Source organism: Aythya marila, assembly GCF_965140915.1.
Source record: "Aythya marila genome assembly, chromosome: 2".
NCBI lineage: Eukaryota > Metazoa > Chordata > Aves > Anseriformes > Anatidae > Aythya > Aythya marila.
In genome coordinates, this window is record NC_139043.1 from 138,891,703 (window position 1) to 138,913,424 (window position 21,722).

Sequence of the window (21,722 nt, forward strand, 5' to 3'; positions counted from 1 at the left end):
GCTGTGACAGCTGTGCAAAGCATTTATTAAAATGTAGTGTGACACAATGTTTCCAATGTAAAAATCCAAACCAGTATGGAACTTTCATGCTTTCTTTATGCATCCTACAAGTAAAGAGAATGATCATCTGTACATTAAATGTCTGGAATCATATTTTACTTGCAGAAATATCCTTTCATTTTGGAGGTCAATATTGTTTTGTGGTGTGAATGCCAAATGTGCAGAGCTCATTTAGTAGTGTCGTAAACCTTTTTATCAATGTTCAGTATGCTGACCCTGTGCAGCTAATAGCTCACACCTGGTAAATTTGAGTATATTAGTGAAATTTTAAGCATCTTCTTTAATCTAAAATAGGAATAAATGACCATTGGTGCGTCCAGCACTTATTTTCATGCAAAGCATAACTGAACACATTTGTAGAACATTTATCACATCTTTAATTTTTTCCTAGTGAAAAATTATGATCTATACAGTGCTCAGTATATTATAGATATTAAAAGGAAATATTTTGTGTTACATTTTAAGTTATAGTCCTTTATGTAATTGGTGTATTCTTTTTTTTTTCCTTTTCACTGTCATAAAATGGCAGTTTTGCTGTTTCTAGAGAACTTGTCATTGGAAATCACAATATCATTTTGATACCTATTGTCTCTTTCTTTGCAGAAAAGAAGCCTCTGTTTCTTTCCCACTTTATGAAATGGTAAAATAAAGAGTTTCAGATCCTTACACTGCTCAAATAAACATAGCCTTATTAAAATCAACTAGTGGATTATCTCTCCATCATCTTTAAATTTGATGAGCAAAGTGACCAGAATTCAAGTAAAAATCACAAGAATTTTTATTGTTTTTGAGTCTTCTTTCTTAGACAGCAAGAATTATTTTAATAACCTTACTCTTGTAAGAGGTTTGGACTGGAAAAGGTAGGTAAACAAATATGATGTACAAGAAACAATTATCCCTGATTATAAAATTCATTTGTAATTTGCATTCAACCTCACTGCACTCAGATCATTGTAGGAAAGTCAGAAAAACATTAATCCATTAAGGTAATGATGAGTTTGTAACCATACCACAATTCTTTGGCTGCTTTTCAACTGCTGTGGCTTATATCTGTGCCACTGCAGTCCAGATGCCCATCCCACCATCCACTGGCAAAGCAGATTGCTCCACAGAGTCCCAGTGCTTCTTGTCATAGCCTCTCTAATCCTCTGATTTTGAATGCTTTTCAGCTTGTTAGGAAAGGGACTGAATTTCTCAAGACTGAAATTCACAGCACAGATAACCTCAGTTTGTAGAGCACATGCATGTAATTTTCCAAGGTTGTCAGAATGCTGGCATTTCTCCTTGCTTTGAGCAGTAAGGCACAAATATGATGACTGGACTTTTCACCAGATACCAGAGGCCTTTTTCTAGTTACTGGAGTACTGGGGGCAGTACTGTCTTTGCCACTCTTCACCTGAGGACCTTCCAAATCCCTTTGGAAGTCCAAGTGTCTGGATCACACTCTCCTTCTTTAGGAGTGCACAAGGAAGGAGGAAAATGAACACAGATGCCCAGGGTTTACAGTGGTGGAATCAGAGGGCAACAGGGGTAGAACAGGTCTTATCAAGACATCCAGCCCTTCATAGTAGTCCTAGGCAGAATCAGCCATGCCTATGACAGATGGCATTTACTTACTCCAGTTCTGAAGACTCTTGCTTCCTCAGGCAGTCTATTAAAAAACCTCGCAGTCTTACCGGTAAAAGGATTTGCCAACCTGAATCTTCCCTGTTGCTGTTTCAGATGATTATTTCCACAGTGGACTTGGAAAACACATTCGTTTTTGTTTTACAGCCACAATCTTCTCTTCTATGGAACAGATGACTTAGACTTGTTCATTATTTTCTCATAGGTCTTGCTGTCAGAAATCTTTCTTCTATCTCTTCTCTGAGTTGTATCCATATCTCAGAAGGTGCCTCCCAGAACTGAACACAGTCCATTGAGGGATGAGTTCATCACATCAGATATGCTTGCCCACTCTGGGATGAAAACCTGATTTCACAACAGCTTCTCATTAGTCCTTTGTGCTGATGGATGTATGGGGTGAGAGCAGATGAACTGCTTCTACAGAACTGTTCTCTTGCCGTTTTTTCCACACTGAGTTTGAGTACCTGCTTGTTTCTGCTGATATTTACCACTACGTGTTTGTATCTATTGAACTGTACCCCCTCTTTCTTCAGATTACTTTTCTGTGATCACTTTGACTTAGATTATAGTCTCTTAAAAAGTGAAATTCCAGTGAATGCAGATAATTCAAAAAATCAAAAACTTCATGAAAAGGCTTCCTCACCCCTTCTGTTGTATGGCCTCTCTGCATTTATTCTGGTAAGGTTCCCTCTGCTCCATCAGGCCCTTGTAACAGTTTCTCTCCATCTGAGCTGATAGAAATTAGTGAAGAAAAGAGCAGACCTCTTTAAGTCCTTCAGTCTGCTTTGCTCCATGATCCCAGATCTGTACCAGCAGGTCACGGTATACAGTGACCTTGTAGCCAGGCAATAGATAAATTGAAATTTCCATGTGAGCCAACTGAGTGCTTACACCCATGTTTCTTACTTTTTATGACAAGAGCAATTTAGAACAATTACATTCTTATATATATATATATTACTAGCCATGAGATTACAATCAAGACCAGTCCAATATGAACATTAAAATAAAACAAAGATACTCAAAACTCACCATTGAAACAAGATTTGCACTCTCCTGCAGATATGCAGGTTAAAATCCCCCAAATCAAGCGGAATTTCTGAGGTGCAGATAGGAAACCTCAAGTCATCGTAAGTCCTAAATCACTTGGGCATTTCTGGAAAACCATCCAGGATTTTAGCAGTGCTTCAGTAGAGGTGTTTTTTGGTGACAGTCGGCAAAAAGAATCATTACAAAGATGGAGTACTAGTGGTGAGCAATGAGACTTATCCTGAAGAAAATGTGCTTGTTTCACACAAAATCTTCACTCATAAAAGGGTTTTTCCAGACATGGATTTGTCCCTCCAGCCAAACATTATACCACAGGCTCACTGTGTTAGCACAAAAGTGCAGCTGTGTGGTGCAGCAGATGTAGGAGAATACATTCTACTTGACCACAGTTAGTTAAACATTTAGCCACGTCAAGTGCAAATCCAAAACACGTTTAGAGCTGATCATACCAGTAGCTAGATACCAACTTTAAAAAGCCAGCCTTTTGAAAGCTCTGGAGTTAGAACATGGGCGGTAGCTTATGTTCTCTACAAACTGCAGACCTAGAAACATTTGCACAGCAGTGAGCACTTGACAGTCCCTCAGAGGTGCACGCAGAGTGAAGAATCCAAGTTACAATGCTTTATGAACTCGGAATACAGACAGGTAATAGGGTATGAAATTGCCATTTTTGCCTTGTCATTTTTCAGAACAGAAAAGGCCAGCTGGGGAAGTGATCTTAGAGAAACAGAATTAAGAGTAATTTATAGCTAGTGGGAGAAAGTGTTTATAGTGATTCACTGTTCCATCTCAGTGTGTGCTTAATGTTACGAGACAGTTTGTTACAGCTTTGTTGTTCCCCAGGTGAGCATAAACACATTTTAATTGAGACAAATGGGGAAAAAATTGTACAAGAATGCTGTTAGCTAAGCACTGTACAGCACAGGGTGTATTGACACAATGCTTCCCTTCTCCCTCCTACCCAAAGGGTTGTAACAACAGAAACTTAATAGCAAGAGTCAGCACATTTCAGGGGCTTGTTTTTCTGCCTGTTGCTCGGACTTGCTAATGGCATCTGTGCTCATTTGTACATGTAGTGTCACTTGATGCCTGGACCAACAGGTATGTGTATAAAACAGAGTAGCACACATGTTTTAAAAGTTTCACAGAGATCTCTGGTCCATATGCTCTCAAAATTTCTCTGGCACAGCTGCTGGGCTTGCATGTATTAATGTTGAATTGTTTTGAAACTAGCTGGTGTATTTTGAAGGCTGCAGTATTACACCCACCAACACTGCTGCCAGCAGAATTCACATAGCATTAAGTGAAGAAAAAGCTGATCTTTTACTGTTTTTCAGATTCAGCTTGTGATTTCTGACTGATGTTTGTGTTACAATGATTTGAATGTATCAGACAATGCACATCACATGGTGTTTGAGTCAAGTCCATGACACCAAATGCTTTAATTACATAGAACATAAATTTACACAGTCTTGAAATTATTTCTGCAATGACTGCAGATTTTACATGAACAATATAAGTCAGGGAATTATTACATGGAAAGAAAAGGGAAGTGCTCCATAGATGATGTTGATCAATACTATCAAAATCCTCTGCACACCTCCTGCAGATATACACACCGTTGCACCATTGCACCATAAGCTAAGCCATCTATTTCCCATATCCTACAGTCAGCCATACAGTAACAGCTCTGTACTTTTTTTCATTACCAGAATACAATACTTGGCAAAGAGCCATGGAAAGTAAACTGCTGGCTGAGAAAAGAGGGTCTCTCCCATCTCTGATATAAACCAGTAGCAGAAGCAGAAGACTAGCCAGGCTGGCATGAGATAACACAATTCTTGCACATCTTCCAGACTTCTCATAGTCTCTTCCATGTCATGTGGGCTTTTAAATATACTCCAACTTTTCTGCATCTCCTTTACTCTGCCATTACTGCTGGAACTGCAAAAGCTTACATGCTTCCAGACACACTTCTTCTGCAACCTCAGCTCAGACCTGCCTACAAGAGCTAGCAGAATAGATGGAAACATGATGAACAAAACTTTACAGTGGGACAGTGTGGCAGAAAAATATCAGTCACCACTGAAAGAGAAATCAGCTGGTGGAGGTGCTGAAAATGTTGGATTCAGCTGAAGTCAATGGGAGATAAGGGGTTAGTTCATCTTCCTGCTTTGAACTCTGGTCCAGCGCCTTGCTGAGTTTGATCCCTGCTGGGTCCCTGCTTGCTGCCACTAAATATCTGCTAGTTCACTCCTCAGCTCCCCCTGGTGTGCTTTAATGCTATGTGGTTTAGCCTACACGCTTTACAGCCACATAACTTTATAAACATAGATTGCTTGGTAATGGGGAATATCCTCAGTCTGAAGGGTAAAATGTTGTGGAATGGGAAAGGGTGTGGGGAGGAACCCTGTTTCTGTCTCCCAGGTGTTACAATAGCACTGGCCTTCTTTCAGCTGTGTCCAGAACAAGGGGACCTGCAGAGTGTAAGGAGCAGAATCTCTGGTAAGATCCATGATGATTCTGTAGACAAAACACTGGTCAAGTAACCAGTAGCCTGGATTTTCCCATAGATGCCACCCATGAATCTGGTTCTCTCCCCCCATTTCTTCATCTGTTAAAAGGAAGAATGATACTCACTTTATCTGAATTCTACAGAGGAAAAAATCTGATCAAAATACAAGTGAGAAATGGTCAAAAAAGTGTCAGGAAAGCTTAACCAAGTGGTGTCAAACTTCTGAAATGGTTTGAGTCTCATTTCCTACTCCAGTTCAAATGATATCCTCTTTTTGTCACAACATGCTGTTTCAGTCTATTTAAAATCCTAGTTCTGCAAACATTACATCATGTGCTAATCCTTTTCTCTTAATACTAAAATCTGTTTTGAAATCCAAGTTGCCTATCTCCAGTTGTGCAATATTTTGTTATTTGAACCCTTCCTGAGCAAAGAGCACAAAGAGCAAAAACAATTGCCCTGAATGAAGAAGAAAAAAAAAAAAACAAAAAAAAAAAAAAAACAAAAAAAAACAAAAACAAAACAAAAAAAAAAAAACAACTTTAAGGCAGATTTAATCTTCAATCTGTTAACACAATAGTATAAGCAGAAACAATGGGTTGAAGCACTGTGATGGGGAGTCGACAAGGGGGCTCTTGCACAGACCAGTGGAGAAGGGTTTGCTATTGCAAATGCCTGGAGGCATTCAGATTTGCAGCAGGTTGGACAGAAAAGCTCTACATCCATTTCCAGTTGTAGTTTGGCTACTCAACACTGCTACAGCATGCACTGATTTTTCATATATGTATCTGAAAGCATTATTTCTGCCTTTTTTTATTATTATTTTTCTGTGTTTTTACACAATTTGACTGAGAAAGGAGGAGTTCATTCAAGGAGAGGAGAATCTTCATTGAGAAAACAGTGGTGGATTAATAAACTTGAGGAGGGTGGGGACTGATCTCATTAAGAAGCAATTTGTGCTCTGAGAGTTTTATTGTTGCTGTGCTACAATCCAGAGAAGAGCTGAAAGGGCTCAGAAGTGATGACAATATCAATAGAGGTTTCATAGAGAATTGCCTGTAAAGTAAAGTACAGTACAGTACAGTACAGTAAAGTAAAGTAAAGTAAAAGTAAATTAATTTTTCCTGCTGCTTTCAAAAGCTGTGATATATTTCTGCCAGCTCTGAAGGGCTGACAGCTCCCTGCAAAGCTGGAGGGAAGTGTAAATTACCTGCACTTCCACAAGCACACGGGGGAAATCAGAGTTTTAGAAATCAGTGTTTTTTATTGCCAGTCAATCTCCCCTTTGTTTGCCAGAGTGGATCAATATGATCGATATGTGAGCTAGCCATCTGAGAGCACAGAGGAAAAGCAGCGTGAAGCAGAAAACCTGGGAGCTTTACAAATCATTCTCTCTTTACCTCCCGCTGCTGTCTCCACCCTCGCTATGTTGTGACTCCTCCTGGAAAGCAGTGATGCTGAAATCTGCCAGGGGTGGATCAGCTCAGTCCCGTGCAGTGCTTCTGCCAGCTGGCAGTGCAGAAAAGCTCTGCTTTCCCTGCCTCCTCATCCCCCTCTGCAGGGTGGAAACCTCCACATGCTGTGTTTTCATGAAAGCCTCAGACCAGCTATGAGAGCACAGCTTTCTAACCTGTGTGTGAGCTGGAGTCTGGGAAGGATTCACCTGTCTGGTAACTGAATTTACAAAGGCTCAAAGTCCAGGTGCTTTCAGGTGAGTGGAGGACAGGACAGCAATGGGACTGTGACTACATGGAGAATGTGCCCTGGGGCTACAGCTCGTCCACGCTCTGCTCCACTTCCCCCATTTCAGGGTACCATGGAGAACATGTGCTGAGATCAAGTGCCGGGCAGGAGCAGCAGTGGGCTAATGAAGATGGAGAATGACACAGGGGATGAGCAGAACCACACTGGGCTGCCGCTGTCAAGCCAGGAGATCATTACAGCTGAATACCAAGTGGTTACCATTCTCTTGGTCCTCCTCATTTGCGGACTGGGCATCGTGGGCAACATCATGGTGGTTTTGGTGGTCCTCAGAACCAAACACATGAGAACTCCCACTAACTGCTACCTGGTGAGTCTGGCTGTGGCAGATCTCATGGTGCTTGTGGCTGCAGGACTGCCCAATATCACAGAAAGTCTGTACAGATCCTGGGTATATGGCTACGTGGGGTGTCTCTGCATCACTTATCTCCAGTACCTAGGGATCAATGCTTCTTCTTTTTCCATCACTGCTTTCACTGTTGAGAGATACATAGCTATCTGCCACCCAATCAAAGCTCAGTTCCTATGCACTTTTTCAAGAGCCAAAAAGATCATTATTTTTGTCTGGGCTTTCACCTCCATATACTGTATGCTGTGGTTTTTCCTGCTAGACCTCAATACAGTAGTCTACAAAGACACTACTGTTGTGTCTTGTGGCTACAAGGTGTCCAGGAGCTATTACTCTCCTATCTACATGATGGACTTTGGTATATTTTATGTTTTGCCAATGGTATTGGCAACTGTCCTCTATGGTCTGATTGCTAGAATACTGTTCCTGAACCCCATCCCTTCGGACCCAAAAGAACACTCTAAAGCATGGAGGAATGACGTGGCTCACCAAAACAAGCCTGTGAATTCCAAGACGACTAACAGGAGTTTCAATAGCACTATTGCTTCTAGAAAGCAGGTAGGAACATCAGTTTGGAATGGCTTTCTGAAACCTAAAACAACTTCTTTTAGAGCTCACTAGTCTAAATATGTGGGAGTAAAACATATTCTCTCTTTTGCTATGTTGTCAAGCTGAAATTTATATTCTGATATTTATATACATACGTATAAATGTGTATTTTTCTTGCCTGTTCATTATTACTTACTGCTAGGACTAGAAAACAATTTGTATTTTATTTCCTGTACTAAAAAAAAAAAAAAAAAAAAAAAAAAAAACAATCAGGAAGTGTCAAAAAAGAATAAAATATCAAATATATAAAGTGACTCTTAAGTTACTTTTGAGATTTGAGAAGAAGGAACTAGTCTGGCAGTTTAGGAAACTTGAGTTTAATCCTAGTTCAGGCACTGTGTGGCTCTGGAAACGTAGCCGAGTTCTTACTTTTCCTGTTTCTAATGCCCCTGCAAAAAGCCTACTCAAACAAGTCTGTGTATAAAAATGCCTTGTAAATACTAAGCATCTGTTCTGTTCATTCTCAGAAAGTTTTCTGGGTTTTTGTTTGTTTGTTTTTTTCTGATGGCTCAAAACTGAGGCATAGGTTTGACTAGCTTCTTTGCATATCAGTAAATATATGTGTGCGTACGTAGCTAAAATATAGTTAGTAGAATGATTTATGGCTATTTGCAATGAAGCTTACTACCTCACACTCACACAGCACTCAGCACAGTTGGGTCCAGTACCGACAAATTCAGGAGCATCACTTTGTGGACAGGTCTCAGGCACAGGCTCCAGCTGTGTCCTGAAGCTTGATGTGGGCATGAAGGAGGGTGGCTCTGCACTGAGCAGCCTGGCTCAAACCCCTTGGCAGCTGCTGCAATGATCTGTACAGGGGCCACTTCATCAGGCAAGATGCTTCTACCTCCTGCACTGTACAATTCCCTCGGGAAGCAAAGTTGAACTGTGCACCTTTTCAAACAAGCTGAGTGCACACCCAGCTGATAAGTTGAGTTTTATGTTCTTATTATTTTACAACAGTTGCTAATGTTTTATGAAATAGATGGTTTCCCAGTATTGGAACCATGCCTTGAAATGCACAATTGAAACACATGGGCTAGGTTATAATTAATTATGTCTCCAATTATAGTTAATATTCAGATTAGAAGTCTAATTTTGTTTTCCTTTATCCATTAATTAGTAGGAGAAAAAACTTTTAAAGTTCTTAATATCATTTCAGCATGCATACTTGGTAACTTATGCTTAGCATCATTTGAAAAGCACACAAGTTTTTTAAATTAAGCTTTTCAGACAGTGGATGCTGTTATATTACAAAATCAGGAAGTGACGATTATAGTGTAATGCCTTTTCTTTTTGTCTCTTATGAAGACAACAAGATGTTTTCTAAAATCCTAAATAGCCTGGTGGATTAGACTTGCATCATTATGAGTAAAGCTGGCATTTTTGCATGGTACAATCTAGGAAGCAAAGCAAGGATAGTGAGGCAGTTTTAGTAACACTTGTATAATAGCAGCTTACAAAATATATCCCGTAATGTAAAATGGAAAAACACAAGTCCATATTCAAATAATCTAAAATCTCAAAAACTACTAAGACATGAAATAAGAAGAAAGACATGTAGAGCTGACAGTCAGTATATGACTTCTGCCCTCCTGTGAAGTTGTATAAGTGCCTTCTTCTAGGGTGATAGAGTTGCATATGATATCCATCCTGTGATCTGGAGAGAAAGTGGCTGAAAATGTGGTGTACAGGAACATTTCAACACAACATAAGCAGCCCATGATCCAGTGGTGGGTTGGCTCCAGATGGCAGCCAAGCCCCAACCCAGCTGCTCAGTTACTCAGTTACTCCCCCTGCAGAAAAAAAAAAAAAACGGGGGGGGGGGGGGGGGGGGGAGAAAATGGAAAGAACAGGAGTGAGAGTCCTCATGGGTTGGGATAAAGACAGGGAGAGCACTTACCAGTTGTGGGCAGAAAAGACCATACTTGGGAAAAGTTAACTTAATCTACTGCCAATTTATGTCCCTTTGTTATAACCCCAAGTTACACTCAGTCCCTCAGTGGTGCCCTGGCATGAGGCCACTGGAGCCAGATGGAACTGGCTGGAACTGGCTGGAGCCAGCTGGAGCTGGCTAGAACCAGCTAAAGCCACCTGTGTCTGTAATGGGGCAGCCCTGGCCTCTCCTCACAAAGATCCCTGCAGGCCCTGACCTGCACCTGGGCATGGATACCAACTGCAGCTCCATTGCATTGTTACAATTAATTATTATCAGTAACCAGCTATGAGATTGCCTTTGTATGATATAGAATGATGGGAGGTTAGATAGGTGTCCTCAGCCTTCGTGCAGGCTTAAGCCAATGATTTTCATAACCATTTTTGATAATGATTAATCCAATATAGCAGTAGATGAATTAATTTACCTACTTAGTCTGGTGTGGGTTGCTTAACTAACATGGATTTAGATTGACCTGGACTGCCAGGTCATATCACTTTATCTAATTTTCTTCTTGTTACCTCATCTATGTTTTGAAAATCTTCCTTTGTTAAAAATGGTCAAAAATTGCTATGTAGCTGTAAAAGAAAAGGCTTTATCCCCTACCTTGTCATACAGTAGATGCATTTCAGTTGAAGAGGACTTCCTAAAGCTGTTTCAAACTCATGGCAGAAATAGATCTTGTCATCCTGTTGTTTTTTAGACATTTTTAACTTATATTATTGTGTTAGCATTTAGCGTGTACTGTCAACTTTGTGTTTTGATGTCAGCTTCCAAAAATTAATGTCAAGCTTCTATATACATTCAATACTTTTTACTGTGAGTCATACAGATATGTAATTTCATTTGTTTTCTTCAAAAAAAAATGGTAGTCCATCACTTAGGTTTCTGGTATGAGTGTTAGCTCAAAGTTAGAAGTTGACTAATTAAAAATGTGAAGAGTAACTTGGAAATCACCCTAAATTCCACACCCAGGATGCTTCTTCACACTTGACACCAAAGGAAAATAACAGGGCAAGAGAGGAACAACCCTTGCGTGGGATCTAGAATAGCTGCACGCTCAAGGAGGAAGCAAATACAGAGTAAAATAATTTTCACACAACTGTGGATGACAGCTACCTGGGCTGAAGCTGGGGGGTTGTATGGAAGATCAACAATGAGGTAAACAGGAATGAGGGAGGCGGCTACTGCAGAAGGATGGATGGACCATGCTCAGTATTGTTAGAACAAATATTTCCAATTTCTAACGTAACCAGACACAATGCAACAAATGAAGGGGAAAAAAAGAGGTCAGGTGGTCAGGAACTTTGTTTTATATTATTCTATGATTTAGAAAGAAGTCCTGAAATTTATTTTAGAATGGTGAGTCAAGCCTATTTTAACATATTTTTCCTCAGAGATCTCTAGGGATGAGCTCAGAATGAATGAGCTCAGACTATCTACATCTATATCTACAATGAATGAAAATCAGCTCTTCCAGGTAAAAAGTGATAATGTGCTTACTCATTCCATTCCCTGCTTGCACCATCTCACCCACATGATTTAAAAGTCACTGAACTATATGAGTTCAAGGAAATACTTAATTCATTTGAATGTTTGAAAAGCTGACAAAACCAAAATATATTCACTAATTGATCAATACACTCATATCAATAGCTACTGAAGGACAAAGTCTCCAAAGTACTACTCAGGGTCCCCTGAAGAGTTGTTCACTCAAAGCACTTCAAGACAAAACTTAACGGGGAAGACAAACAAAAAACATGTATTAAAAATCAGTCCTTTAAATAAAAAAATCAAAAGGGAGGGAAAGGCACAAAATACGTATTTTTCTCATAAAATACCTCTAGTTCCAATACATTTTTTTCTTTCACAAAACAGCATACATTACTGCTGATATTGAACAAAAACCTAAATTGGGAGTTATTTATTTAAACTGCAGCTGAAGTTCTGCCAGGGAAAGAAGCACCAACAAATACTTATAGAACATGTCAAACTCTATTCTTGTATCCACTTGTGAAGAGCTAAATCAACCCTACTTGTGCATTATTTATCCCTTTTTTTACAGAACTGTGCAGGATAGCAGGATTTGATAAACCAATTTAAAAAGTTTTCAAAAATAAAACGACTCTTATTTGATAGCAAGGCATTCCTTCTTACATTGGAGTCCATTTCCAATTGACTTTGTATTTTCCATCAGCCTTTCTGTGTCCCAGAAGGAGCAGTTCATTCTACCTCTTCTTTGTCAGAAGCTAAATACTCCGCTCCTTACGGAAAACAATGAGTCATTTATCACCATTGCAGAGCTTTTGCAGCCACTACAAGTCAGTAGGCAACACCTGACTGTATCCTGAGGGAAGATCTCTGCCAGAAAAAGGTGCAGCATTGATATGTTCAATTTTCAGAGGGGAATTAGTACGTGCTTAGTGCTACATGGCATCAAATATTGTTAAGCTTGTTTTTAGTACTGAAATATGCAGGTAAAACTTCAAGAATGTGATTAGTTTGTTACTTAAAGAAACATCTTATGACTGTGTTGAGCGGGGTTTAAGCTGTGCTCTGCAAAGGAAATAACCTTGCTAGACTGAAATTCATACAGAGTTGAATATTGGGTCCTTATGTGGGAAAGCATTGGACTGCCAATAGAGGAGTTTCAGTGATGAAGAAACAGTGACATAATGTTTTCTGCAACAGAAAAATAGGAGAAAATGAAAAGGTGACTGAGAGTAAGGTGAGACCTCTCTGACCAAAAAAGAAACTACATAGAATATTTTTGCTGAGTGATTTTCACAATCTGAACCTGAGAAAACAGGATGAAATAGTCCTGGTGTACATATTTCCTCAAGTTAAACAGGAGAGCAAATTTTTCAAACATTTTTCACTTAAGCTCACTTCACACTAGCTGAAACTTCAAAGCGTAACAGAGGAAAGATCAATATGATTAGAAGATGATATCTTGACAAAGAGTTATCTCTTAAGGCGAGATAGTTCAAAGTCCCTTTTACTTTACTGAGAACCAAAGAAGGGGCTTCATTGCAAATTCAATGTTAAGATTTATTTAACAGCTATATAATCATGTGGACAGATGATCACAAGTCTCAGGAAAGTGAATTGAAGTTCATTCCTAGTCACTCACTAGAAATTACAGACTATGAATTTGGGGGGTGTCCAATTAAACATATAATTCAAATGTGTAAAGTAGCCTGGTCCTCCTGAAGCACTGTGAAAATGTAATGCCATAAGACTAAGGTAAGCACTGCCTTTAGTGGCAACAAAGATTAAAGGTGGATATTTCAAGTAATTTTATAAGCAATTGGCAGTATAACATCCTGGTCTATTTCATCGGTAAGCAATTCTTCACTGATTTCAAACGACCAATATTTTAATGGCATTATTCTTTAAGCTGTTTCATAGTCTCTAACAAGGTTCCACAGCCTGTAGATATAGGCACAACTTCTCAATAGTCCAGAGGAAAAAAAAAGATAAAAAAAAAAAAAAGGTTAAGATTTCACCACAACAACCAACATAAACCTGCCCAAGAAAGAAACATTCCTACCTCTGCTTCCTGTTAGCTATGCACTTCATAAGAGGCTTCTACAGACTTTTCCTTTAGACTTTGAGAAGTCTTATTTCTCAAAAAGCAAAGGAGATGGAGCAATTTTTAGTGTAGTTTTTCCTTTAATAGTCTTTAAAATGCCATGAAGCAACTGCAAAGGCAACAGCAATAGTTAAATCTCTGATTTTTCAGGTATGCATATGATGGCTTCAGCCTACCAATTTGTGTCTTTGTTATTCCAAAATAGCCTGTTATTGGTACTTACAAACCATACATATTGTTAAATCTTCCAGAAAACTCATTCATGGAGTGTATCCTAATCAAAATGAATAACAATTGAGGAATCTTATTAACTGCAGTCACAGGCATTGATAGCATGTAAATAGTAATGTGTGTGCCTAAATTCAATCTGGAAAATACACAAGTGCCTGTACCTAGGGTTTGACCATATAGTCCATTACTGAAAATTGCAGAGAAACTAAATTCAATATAGTCAGCTCATTGCCTTTATCAAGAAGTTCATATTCAACTTATATTTATATTCACACACCTATTATGGCTTCATCTTTACACATGCCTGAAATTCAAGATCGTAATAGTTTAATCTTTAATCATAGCCATCCTTTTCATAATCTTTGCACCAGCGTAAAAAGTAGCCCTGATTAACTCATTCCAACGGGCAGGTGGAATAAACAGGTCTTGCAGTATAACACACGCACGACACCAAATCCAGGTGTTGTAGGAGCTGAATGTTTACAGCAGCCTCACTGAGTTCATGCTCCATTGTAAGTGTCTCCCATGGCATGTGTTTGAGAGCATTCTCAAGTCTGCATTCTGGAAAGACATCAAAATATCAGCAAGAATGAAAGTTTCCCTGTAAATGCATATGAGAAGAGATAGATGAGCTACTGAGATATATTTGTACTTGTAAATGTGTTTTTTGATATGGCTCTGAATAAATTATGAGTGTTGTGGAGCAGAAGACAAAAAAAGCCAAACTTTTTCGGTTTATTTATTTAAAAACAATTATGCACATGGCTGTAAGTGTCAAAATAAACACTTTTTTTTTTCCATGCACAGCACCACCACAATTTCAATAACTTTAAGCATCCTTTGTTTGCAGAAATAAAAGATAATGGTCCTTATTTGGACTTCAGAAGGTTTAGCAGCTTATTTTAAAGTTGCCATTTAGGAAAATGAATTCAGAAAAAAAAAAAAAAATCTTTAAGGAAAAGCTGAAGGACAACTCCAGTTTCCCTCCTCTAAAATTCAGTGCCACTGTACATTCTATTCATTCTGTTCACAAGCCTTTTATTAAAAAGATGAGAGATAAAGAAAAATTTTATTTCATGAATAGAAAATGTGTTATTCAAAGTATATCAGAGAAGATTTCTCAGGTAAACTGCTTTTCTAGCAGCTAAACAACCATACATTATTTGGCTGATTTGGCTCCATGATTGATTAAAAACTGTGTATTATCCTCCAGTGAAACTCCTGTCTATTTGGATGTACTATATGATGAACTTCTCTCTAGAAAAACTTCTCTGTTCACTCACAGCAGAGCAGGCATGGATTCCAGCTAGCAGTGAAAGATAAAGTTTTGTATGGCTACATGAAACCTCAATCATATCACTTAGTTCCACTTGCAGTTTTATTATATCAAAACTTTACGTTAATTTATTTAATCCTCTTCTTCACTGTGCAACTTCCAATTCTTATTTTGGATTACAAAACCACAGACTGGCATATAAAATCTCTGCATTGCAGTGAGCACCACCAAGCATGAGAAAGGGATATCAATAAACACAGCCAAGTACAAGAACAGGAGATACTATTGCATGCTTTTAAAATACCAGTGATTATATTGCACAGTGACTTAGTAAGTACAACTATGACTTTTACCTACCAATGTAAGAAAGGTTAACAGTCAAAGGAGAAGGAAGCAACTACCAAACAGCGGATACCATCGTAATGAAAATGTCTTCTAGAAGCACTCCCTTAGAATGACAAGGTTTTAGAACGGGAAGGAAAGAAGGAAAAAAAAGCAATTCAGAATTAAAATATTGGGGATCTGATTAAATAAATAAATAAATAAAGCATTTTAAAAGTTTTGTTTGTTTGTTTTTGTTTGTTTGTTTGTTTTTCAAAACATTATCAGAAACAAGAGATTAGATTTGAAGAGTGGTTGCATGCAGCCAGGAGCATATTCAATCTCAAACACTTTGCTATCATTCAAAGTAGATTTGAAATTTGGACTAAAATTGATTTGTCTCAAAGCTTTTTAATTGTGTTTTCAATTTCCTCAACTGAGAATAATTTGTACTCTGAGTATAGAATATGGAGTGCATACTGCAAAGAGCAATCAGTGAATGTTTGTCTTCACCTGAGTAATTAGTGGGCACGTTAGTGTTCTGCAGACTCATCTAAAGGCCTTTACCTCTGCTTTCAGAGAGTTTTGATGTATGGTTAGATAGAATAGGTATTAAAAAGAATGTTCTTTAAAAATTTACCCCCTTTATGTTAATGTCCCACTCCACTGACAAAATAATTAGCCCCTCCAAAAAGAACATTTAGTTATGTTTCATATGAAGTGATTTGAAAAATGTTATGACAAGACAATGTCTTCTCTGGCATAAAGCTTGACAGTGCCAAGCTACCTTGGCTCTTTTAAAGACACTCAAACCTGTAGACTGAATCAATCTCAGCTCAGGGCACTTTCTGCTGTGGCTATGATATTTTTTATCTGGTAATAAGAACCAGTTCTAAAATATTGTAAAGTCAGTAAGCTGAGTACAGACTAGTGATGTTAGATAGAAGAAAAATGGATATAAAGTCACAAGTACAAATAAAGTTAGCTAACAGTTTGTACAGTACATACGTGAAGCACAAAGACCTATATGGTCTTTCTGCCATACAGGACTTGAAGGGTAACAGCCTTTTTTCCATTGAGGTACTGTATCATTTACATGACTTAAAATTTCATGAGTGAATATCTTTCTGTTTCCTGATAATAACTATGATCAATTTGCTTCTAGTACAACCTGGGATTGAAACTGACAGCTGCGTCATTGTAAATGATTCTCTGAGCAATTGTTCTTTAAAGATATACTCAGAAGAAATTTAAATTGCCACTGATCAGTGGGTATTGTAACAAAGTCCCCTGCTGAGCTTCTGGTAGCAAAGCATCCTGATGCCTGTGTAGACATTACCCACACTTCTTCTGAATGCCAGAGCTGTTGCAACACATCTGTTAATTGGACTCACTCCCATTGTTAATCCAAGCTCTACAAAGGGTTACTTTCTTCCTTTATAATCGTTCCATGATGAATGATTATTCTCAGTTGAATGGATTTGCTCAGTTTCGAGCTGCACGCTGGGGCCAAACTGAAGGAAGGAAAGGAAGGAGATAAGGAGTCCCCAGTCTTTGTGAGCCAGAGCAGGTCAGCACTGAATAACCTCGCTCCTTGCAGCCCTGCTCAAAGTACTATTCCTTCTAGAAATGACTCAGAGATAAGGAAAAATCATCTTTTAGCTACTTGAGACATTCACATTTGTGATTTGCTCTGTTCCGGTGATGGCTTTTGCACAGCAAACAAGAAAAGCTACGCAGAAGTCATGAAAAGATGTATTGGTCAAGTGAGAAAACAGGGAGATAAAATTCCTCAGTCTGATTTTTGGCTCCTACTGAACACTGATGTAGAGGTGTGAAGTGGGGGTGAAGGGAGGAGAACTGTAGAATCTAGCTGTAATTTTTGAATATGTGCATTTAAAGATAGATAGATACATATGTAGAGTAAGTTGTCTCTTCATCCCATTCTGTATTGTAACAAAAAACAACAAAATTGGTAATATTAGTATGTGTCTTTATAGATAGAAAAAAAAACAATCATACTTTAGATAATGAGATTGTATGTTTTCTATATAATGAACTATCTGATCAGAAAATAAAATATATAGTATAACTTCAAACAAAAGAACCATAACTAAACCTAACATCTCTATGTAGGTGATTTTAGTGGAGTTATCTGTCTCCCATGGGCATCAGTTGAAACTCATCACTAATTGAACTACATCTATTGGTTCTACAAGCAATGACATTATAACCCATACAGCCAGCATGTATTCTGTGGCTAAAGAGGTTGCTACTTCATTGAAGTATAACTTCAGGTACCCAAGGTAGAATAAAGTATAATATGACTGAAGCAAAGGTAAAAAGAAGTTCTTCAAGCTACTCTGTCAATAGATAGCAACATTTTTATGTCAAGAAGAAAGGCAAATAGTAACATATATATTATTATAATAATAAAAAAGACACAAGTAGCAGCTATAGCTCACCAAACTCAGTGCCACTGCTCTCCAGTTCTTGCTCACATAGTTAACCAAATCATCTCCTGACCTATGTAGGGCCATTCCACTGTATTATCCCAATGTGTTTCCCATGTAGTCACATTTCACTGTGCTTTCTACCTTGTTTATTAACACTTTTCAAGCTTTCTTAATGTAGGGACTAGAGATTACAATATACTATATATGTTAGGATTACAACCACTATATATACAGTATATACCAGGTAGTATCTAAAAAGAACCATAACTAAATCTCTATGTAAGTGATACAGTAAATTGTTTACAACAGAAAGACATTTTTTGTTTTTGTTTTTGTTTCTTTTTTTTTTTTTTAAATAATTTTTAAATTATTTCTTATTCCCTTCATTTCAGATATCCTGGGTATTCCCAAGAGTTGTTTTTTTTTTTTTTTTTCTTTTTTCAAGACAAATTTACAAAACAGATAAAATCTCTTATAGTAAAGCTTTATTGTAATCCTTTATATTTCCGTTTGTGTAACTATAAACTATAACTGACATTTCAGACTAAAAAACAAATAATGAAGATCTAATTAAATATTAGGATTTATGGTCTAGGAATAAATCTAGTTCCTTAAATAATAATAATAATAATAATAATAATAATAATAATAATAATAATAATAAACTTTTGGCTTTGGGAAACCTTTTTAAGGTAGTTGTTGAAGTGGGTAATATAAATAGGCTTCAGGTTCAATTCATTTACAGTCCCTATTAGTTTAATGGATATCTAAAGTGATTAAAAAAGAGGGGATGGGGGGATCCCTTTTTTCCACCTAAAACACCTTCGTCCAGTCTGAGGAGTTGCAAAGTCTACAAAGAGTCATTTAACAAAAACTGGGAGAAATCTGAAGCCAGGCTTATTGTTGTTGTTCTTCTTCTTACTACATAAGAACTTTCTGAATCAAAGATGGATCTGAAATTCACAGTTGAAAAGCCTGTCAGTAGTTTTGGTTTGCCATAGAGATGTAGAAACATACATGTTTTTTCCAAGCTGTGAGTACTAACTTTCTGCCCACCTCATGTCTCTCTCTGTTTCCCCCCAGGTCACCAAGATGCTGGCTGTGGTGGTCGTCCTATTTGCATTTCTTTGGATGCCCTACCGAACACTGGTGGTTGTCAACTCCTTTCTTTCCAGCCCCTTCCAAGAAAACTGGTTCCTGCTATTTTGCAGAATCTGTATTTATTTAAATAGTGCCATCAATCCTGTAATTTACAATCTCATGTCCCAGAAATTCAGAGCAGCCTTCAGGAAACTCTGCAACTGCCAGCAGAAGCGGGAAAAAAAACCTGCCAGTTACAGTGTGGCCCTAAATTATAACGTCATCAAAGAGTCTGATCACTTCAGCACTGAGCTAGAAGATATTACTGTCACCAATACCTATCTGTCCTCTGCAAAAACATCCATCGGCGACACGTGTTTGTCATCTGGGCTAACAGATAATGCCTTTTGATATTTGGTGAGTCTTCCTCATGAAGCAGATTGTGTTGATGTGCAGTAGGTGGTGCTGGGATAGCTTTCATGTGGGGCAGAGCAGTGAAGGCCTAGCAGGGTAAGGTTGGTGGTGATAAATGATGCACCATAAAATGGGGCAGTGTCACTGTACTGTGAGGAGGGACAGCTGCTCGCATCTGGAAATTGGTGCTCAGGTTGCCTTGCACTGAGCATGATAAGACCAGGAGGATCTGGGTCACGGGGAACAATGAGAAGAAATGTGTAGGTTGAGCCTTACTCCCTGAGAAGCAGAGGGCAGTGGTGGGGCACCAGTGAGTGGTACTCAGGCACAGTGCCCCATGTATGGTGTTTGGCAGAGGGGTGGACTTTCGTGTCTGAGCTCAGCGATTCCTCCTGGGCCATGCTCTGACTGCCTGCAGGAGAGTAATGGGGCATTTTATCGTGTGTCACCCCCTCCAGGTTGGGGGCAATTAACCCAGTGCCACCATGGAGCTAACACAAAGAGAAGACATGGATCTCACACAGCAGCACTCCAGTCCTGGAAAGCCACATCCATTTCATGCTAGATGTACTGTTCCCATAAGTAGCACGTTTCTCTAACCCAGATTTCTTCTGTGTGGTAATGCACATTACTATTTCAAGATTCCTTTTATGCAACAATCCTTACCTACTGTTCATAAGCCTGTATACCTGAGCTCTTACAATAGAGATGATCCACAGAGCGACTTACTTTTTAAATTTCTTTTTTTGTAGATGTTATGAGGATGAAAGATATTTATTTCTTACTTTGTTTCTTCTCTGCTAATTTTCAGGCCTGAGATCCACCTTGTTCTGAGTATGCAGCCACTCAAATCCTTCAGATGCTCTGTTCCCACCAACCTGTATGAAATACAAAGGCATTTCTGCTCACAGAACTGCTGGAGTTACCATATATCTCTACATATCTGTCTGCTTCATACAAGGAAACAGAATTTTGGGGGGAATTAAAGCAATATACTGCCAAGTCTAATTGAATGAAGCACTTAATGTAACTTTAAGCAGGTGAGTTGACTTCAGCAGAATACGCAAGTCCTACACCCCACATATAAGAGATGAAGAAACTTGGAGACTGCCAAACAGTAGCGCACACTTCTCAAAAGAGCAAGGCTGCCTGGGACATCACTATGGACAGAGAGCAGGACAAAGCCTTCTTACATGCTGCTGCGTGTCCTGGGAGTGCTCACACTGTACTGGGTGTCCAAGAACAGCCGGAACTGCTGCCTATGGCAGGAATGATCCTCCATTATTTCTGTGGGGCCTCCCACAGAAATACAGATCTATCAGTAGATATCATAACATGCTTCAAAAAACAGATATCTGATAGCAAAGAGCATTAAATCTTTTTTTTTTTTTTTTTTTTTTTTTTTTACCATGAACAGGTTGAAATATGAAGGCTCTTCAATCAATTCACAGCAGGGAATAAACAAATTAAAAAATCAGTAGGAAGCTTTCAAAAACTTATTTTTTTTCAGCCAGCTAGTATAGAGATGGACCACATGAAATATAAGTCTCAGCTAAAACTGAATCCTCTCTGAACCTGACATATACTAGAGAGTACTGGACAGGTTTTTACTAGTTAATTTTATCTTGGTTCAGCAGTAATTGTCTCTCAGGCTGCTACAGGAGGTTTATGGCTTCAGTATAGGTAATGCCTAAAGAAAAGAGGAAAACAATGAAAAAAAAAAAATGTCAGAGTTCTCTTCATTTTTCTTTTCAAAGGGTATCCATTATAATATTGCAGGATATAAGAAGTGTCTTGAAAGGTTGATTGGCTGTATATTTGTCTGGAAAGAGAAAATGCTGTGAAAGCATTGCTACCTTTTCTTAATTTTCCAAGTTCTTTGTCATGTTTCCCTTTCCCTCTTCCTGTCCCTCAGCCTTTGCTGTGTACTCTCCACTGGTGCCACTCCTTAGCTGCATGAGCAACACCAACTGCATGCAACGGGCCGATGGGCCGTCAGTCTAGTGCCTGAACACCCACACAGCTGGAAGGTGGGTGTCAGGATTCTTCTGCTTTTTAAATAACAAGGAAAAGGTACAATAGAGTAAGTCACTTAGCAGACAAGTGGGCAAAGCTGGCTGAGGCTCAATAGTCACAAGGGAAGAATACTGATGTTAGAGATGAGTGCATAACAATCATATTTCATAAATACAATATAGCAGGGGTATAGGCATTCAGCAAGCCTTTCCTTGTTCAGAGATCAATGTGAAATTTGAGTTCTGTGGCACTTCATTGCTCACTCTTGCCTAAAACTGCAGCATCCTATCATAAAGGCAGTCAGAAAGAGCTACCACAACCCATATAACGCTTCCTCCAAAGCAACTGCCACAGTAAAACTAAATTACCTGGGAAACATTGCATAAGCATTTGTATTTACTTAGACACATCCAAGACAAGAATCAAT

At 38.6% G+C, this 21,722-nt stretch overlaps 1 protein-coding gene across 1 annotated transcript; it reads left to right on the forward strand.

Annotated features, from left to right (window-relative positions):
• Positions 1–7,103: 7,103 nt before the first annotated feature.
• On the forward strand, positions 7,104–19,276 carry TRHR (thyrotropin releasing hormone receptor; the record flags this gene model as incomplete). The annotated part of the gene is made up of 2 exons (XM_082755397.1): positions 7,104–7,919; positions 18,869–19,276. The coding sequence occupies exons 1-2, from the start codon at positions 7,119–7,121 to the stop codon at positions 19,274–19,276; spliced, it is 1,209 nt and encodes a 402-aa protein (XP_082611523.1). The 5' UTR covers positions 7,104–7,118.
• Between the last annotated feature and the right edge of the window lie 2,446 nt (positions 19,277–21,722).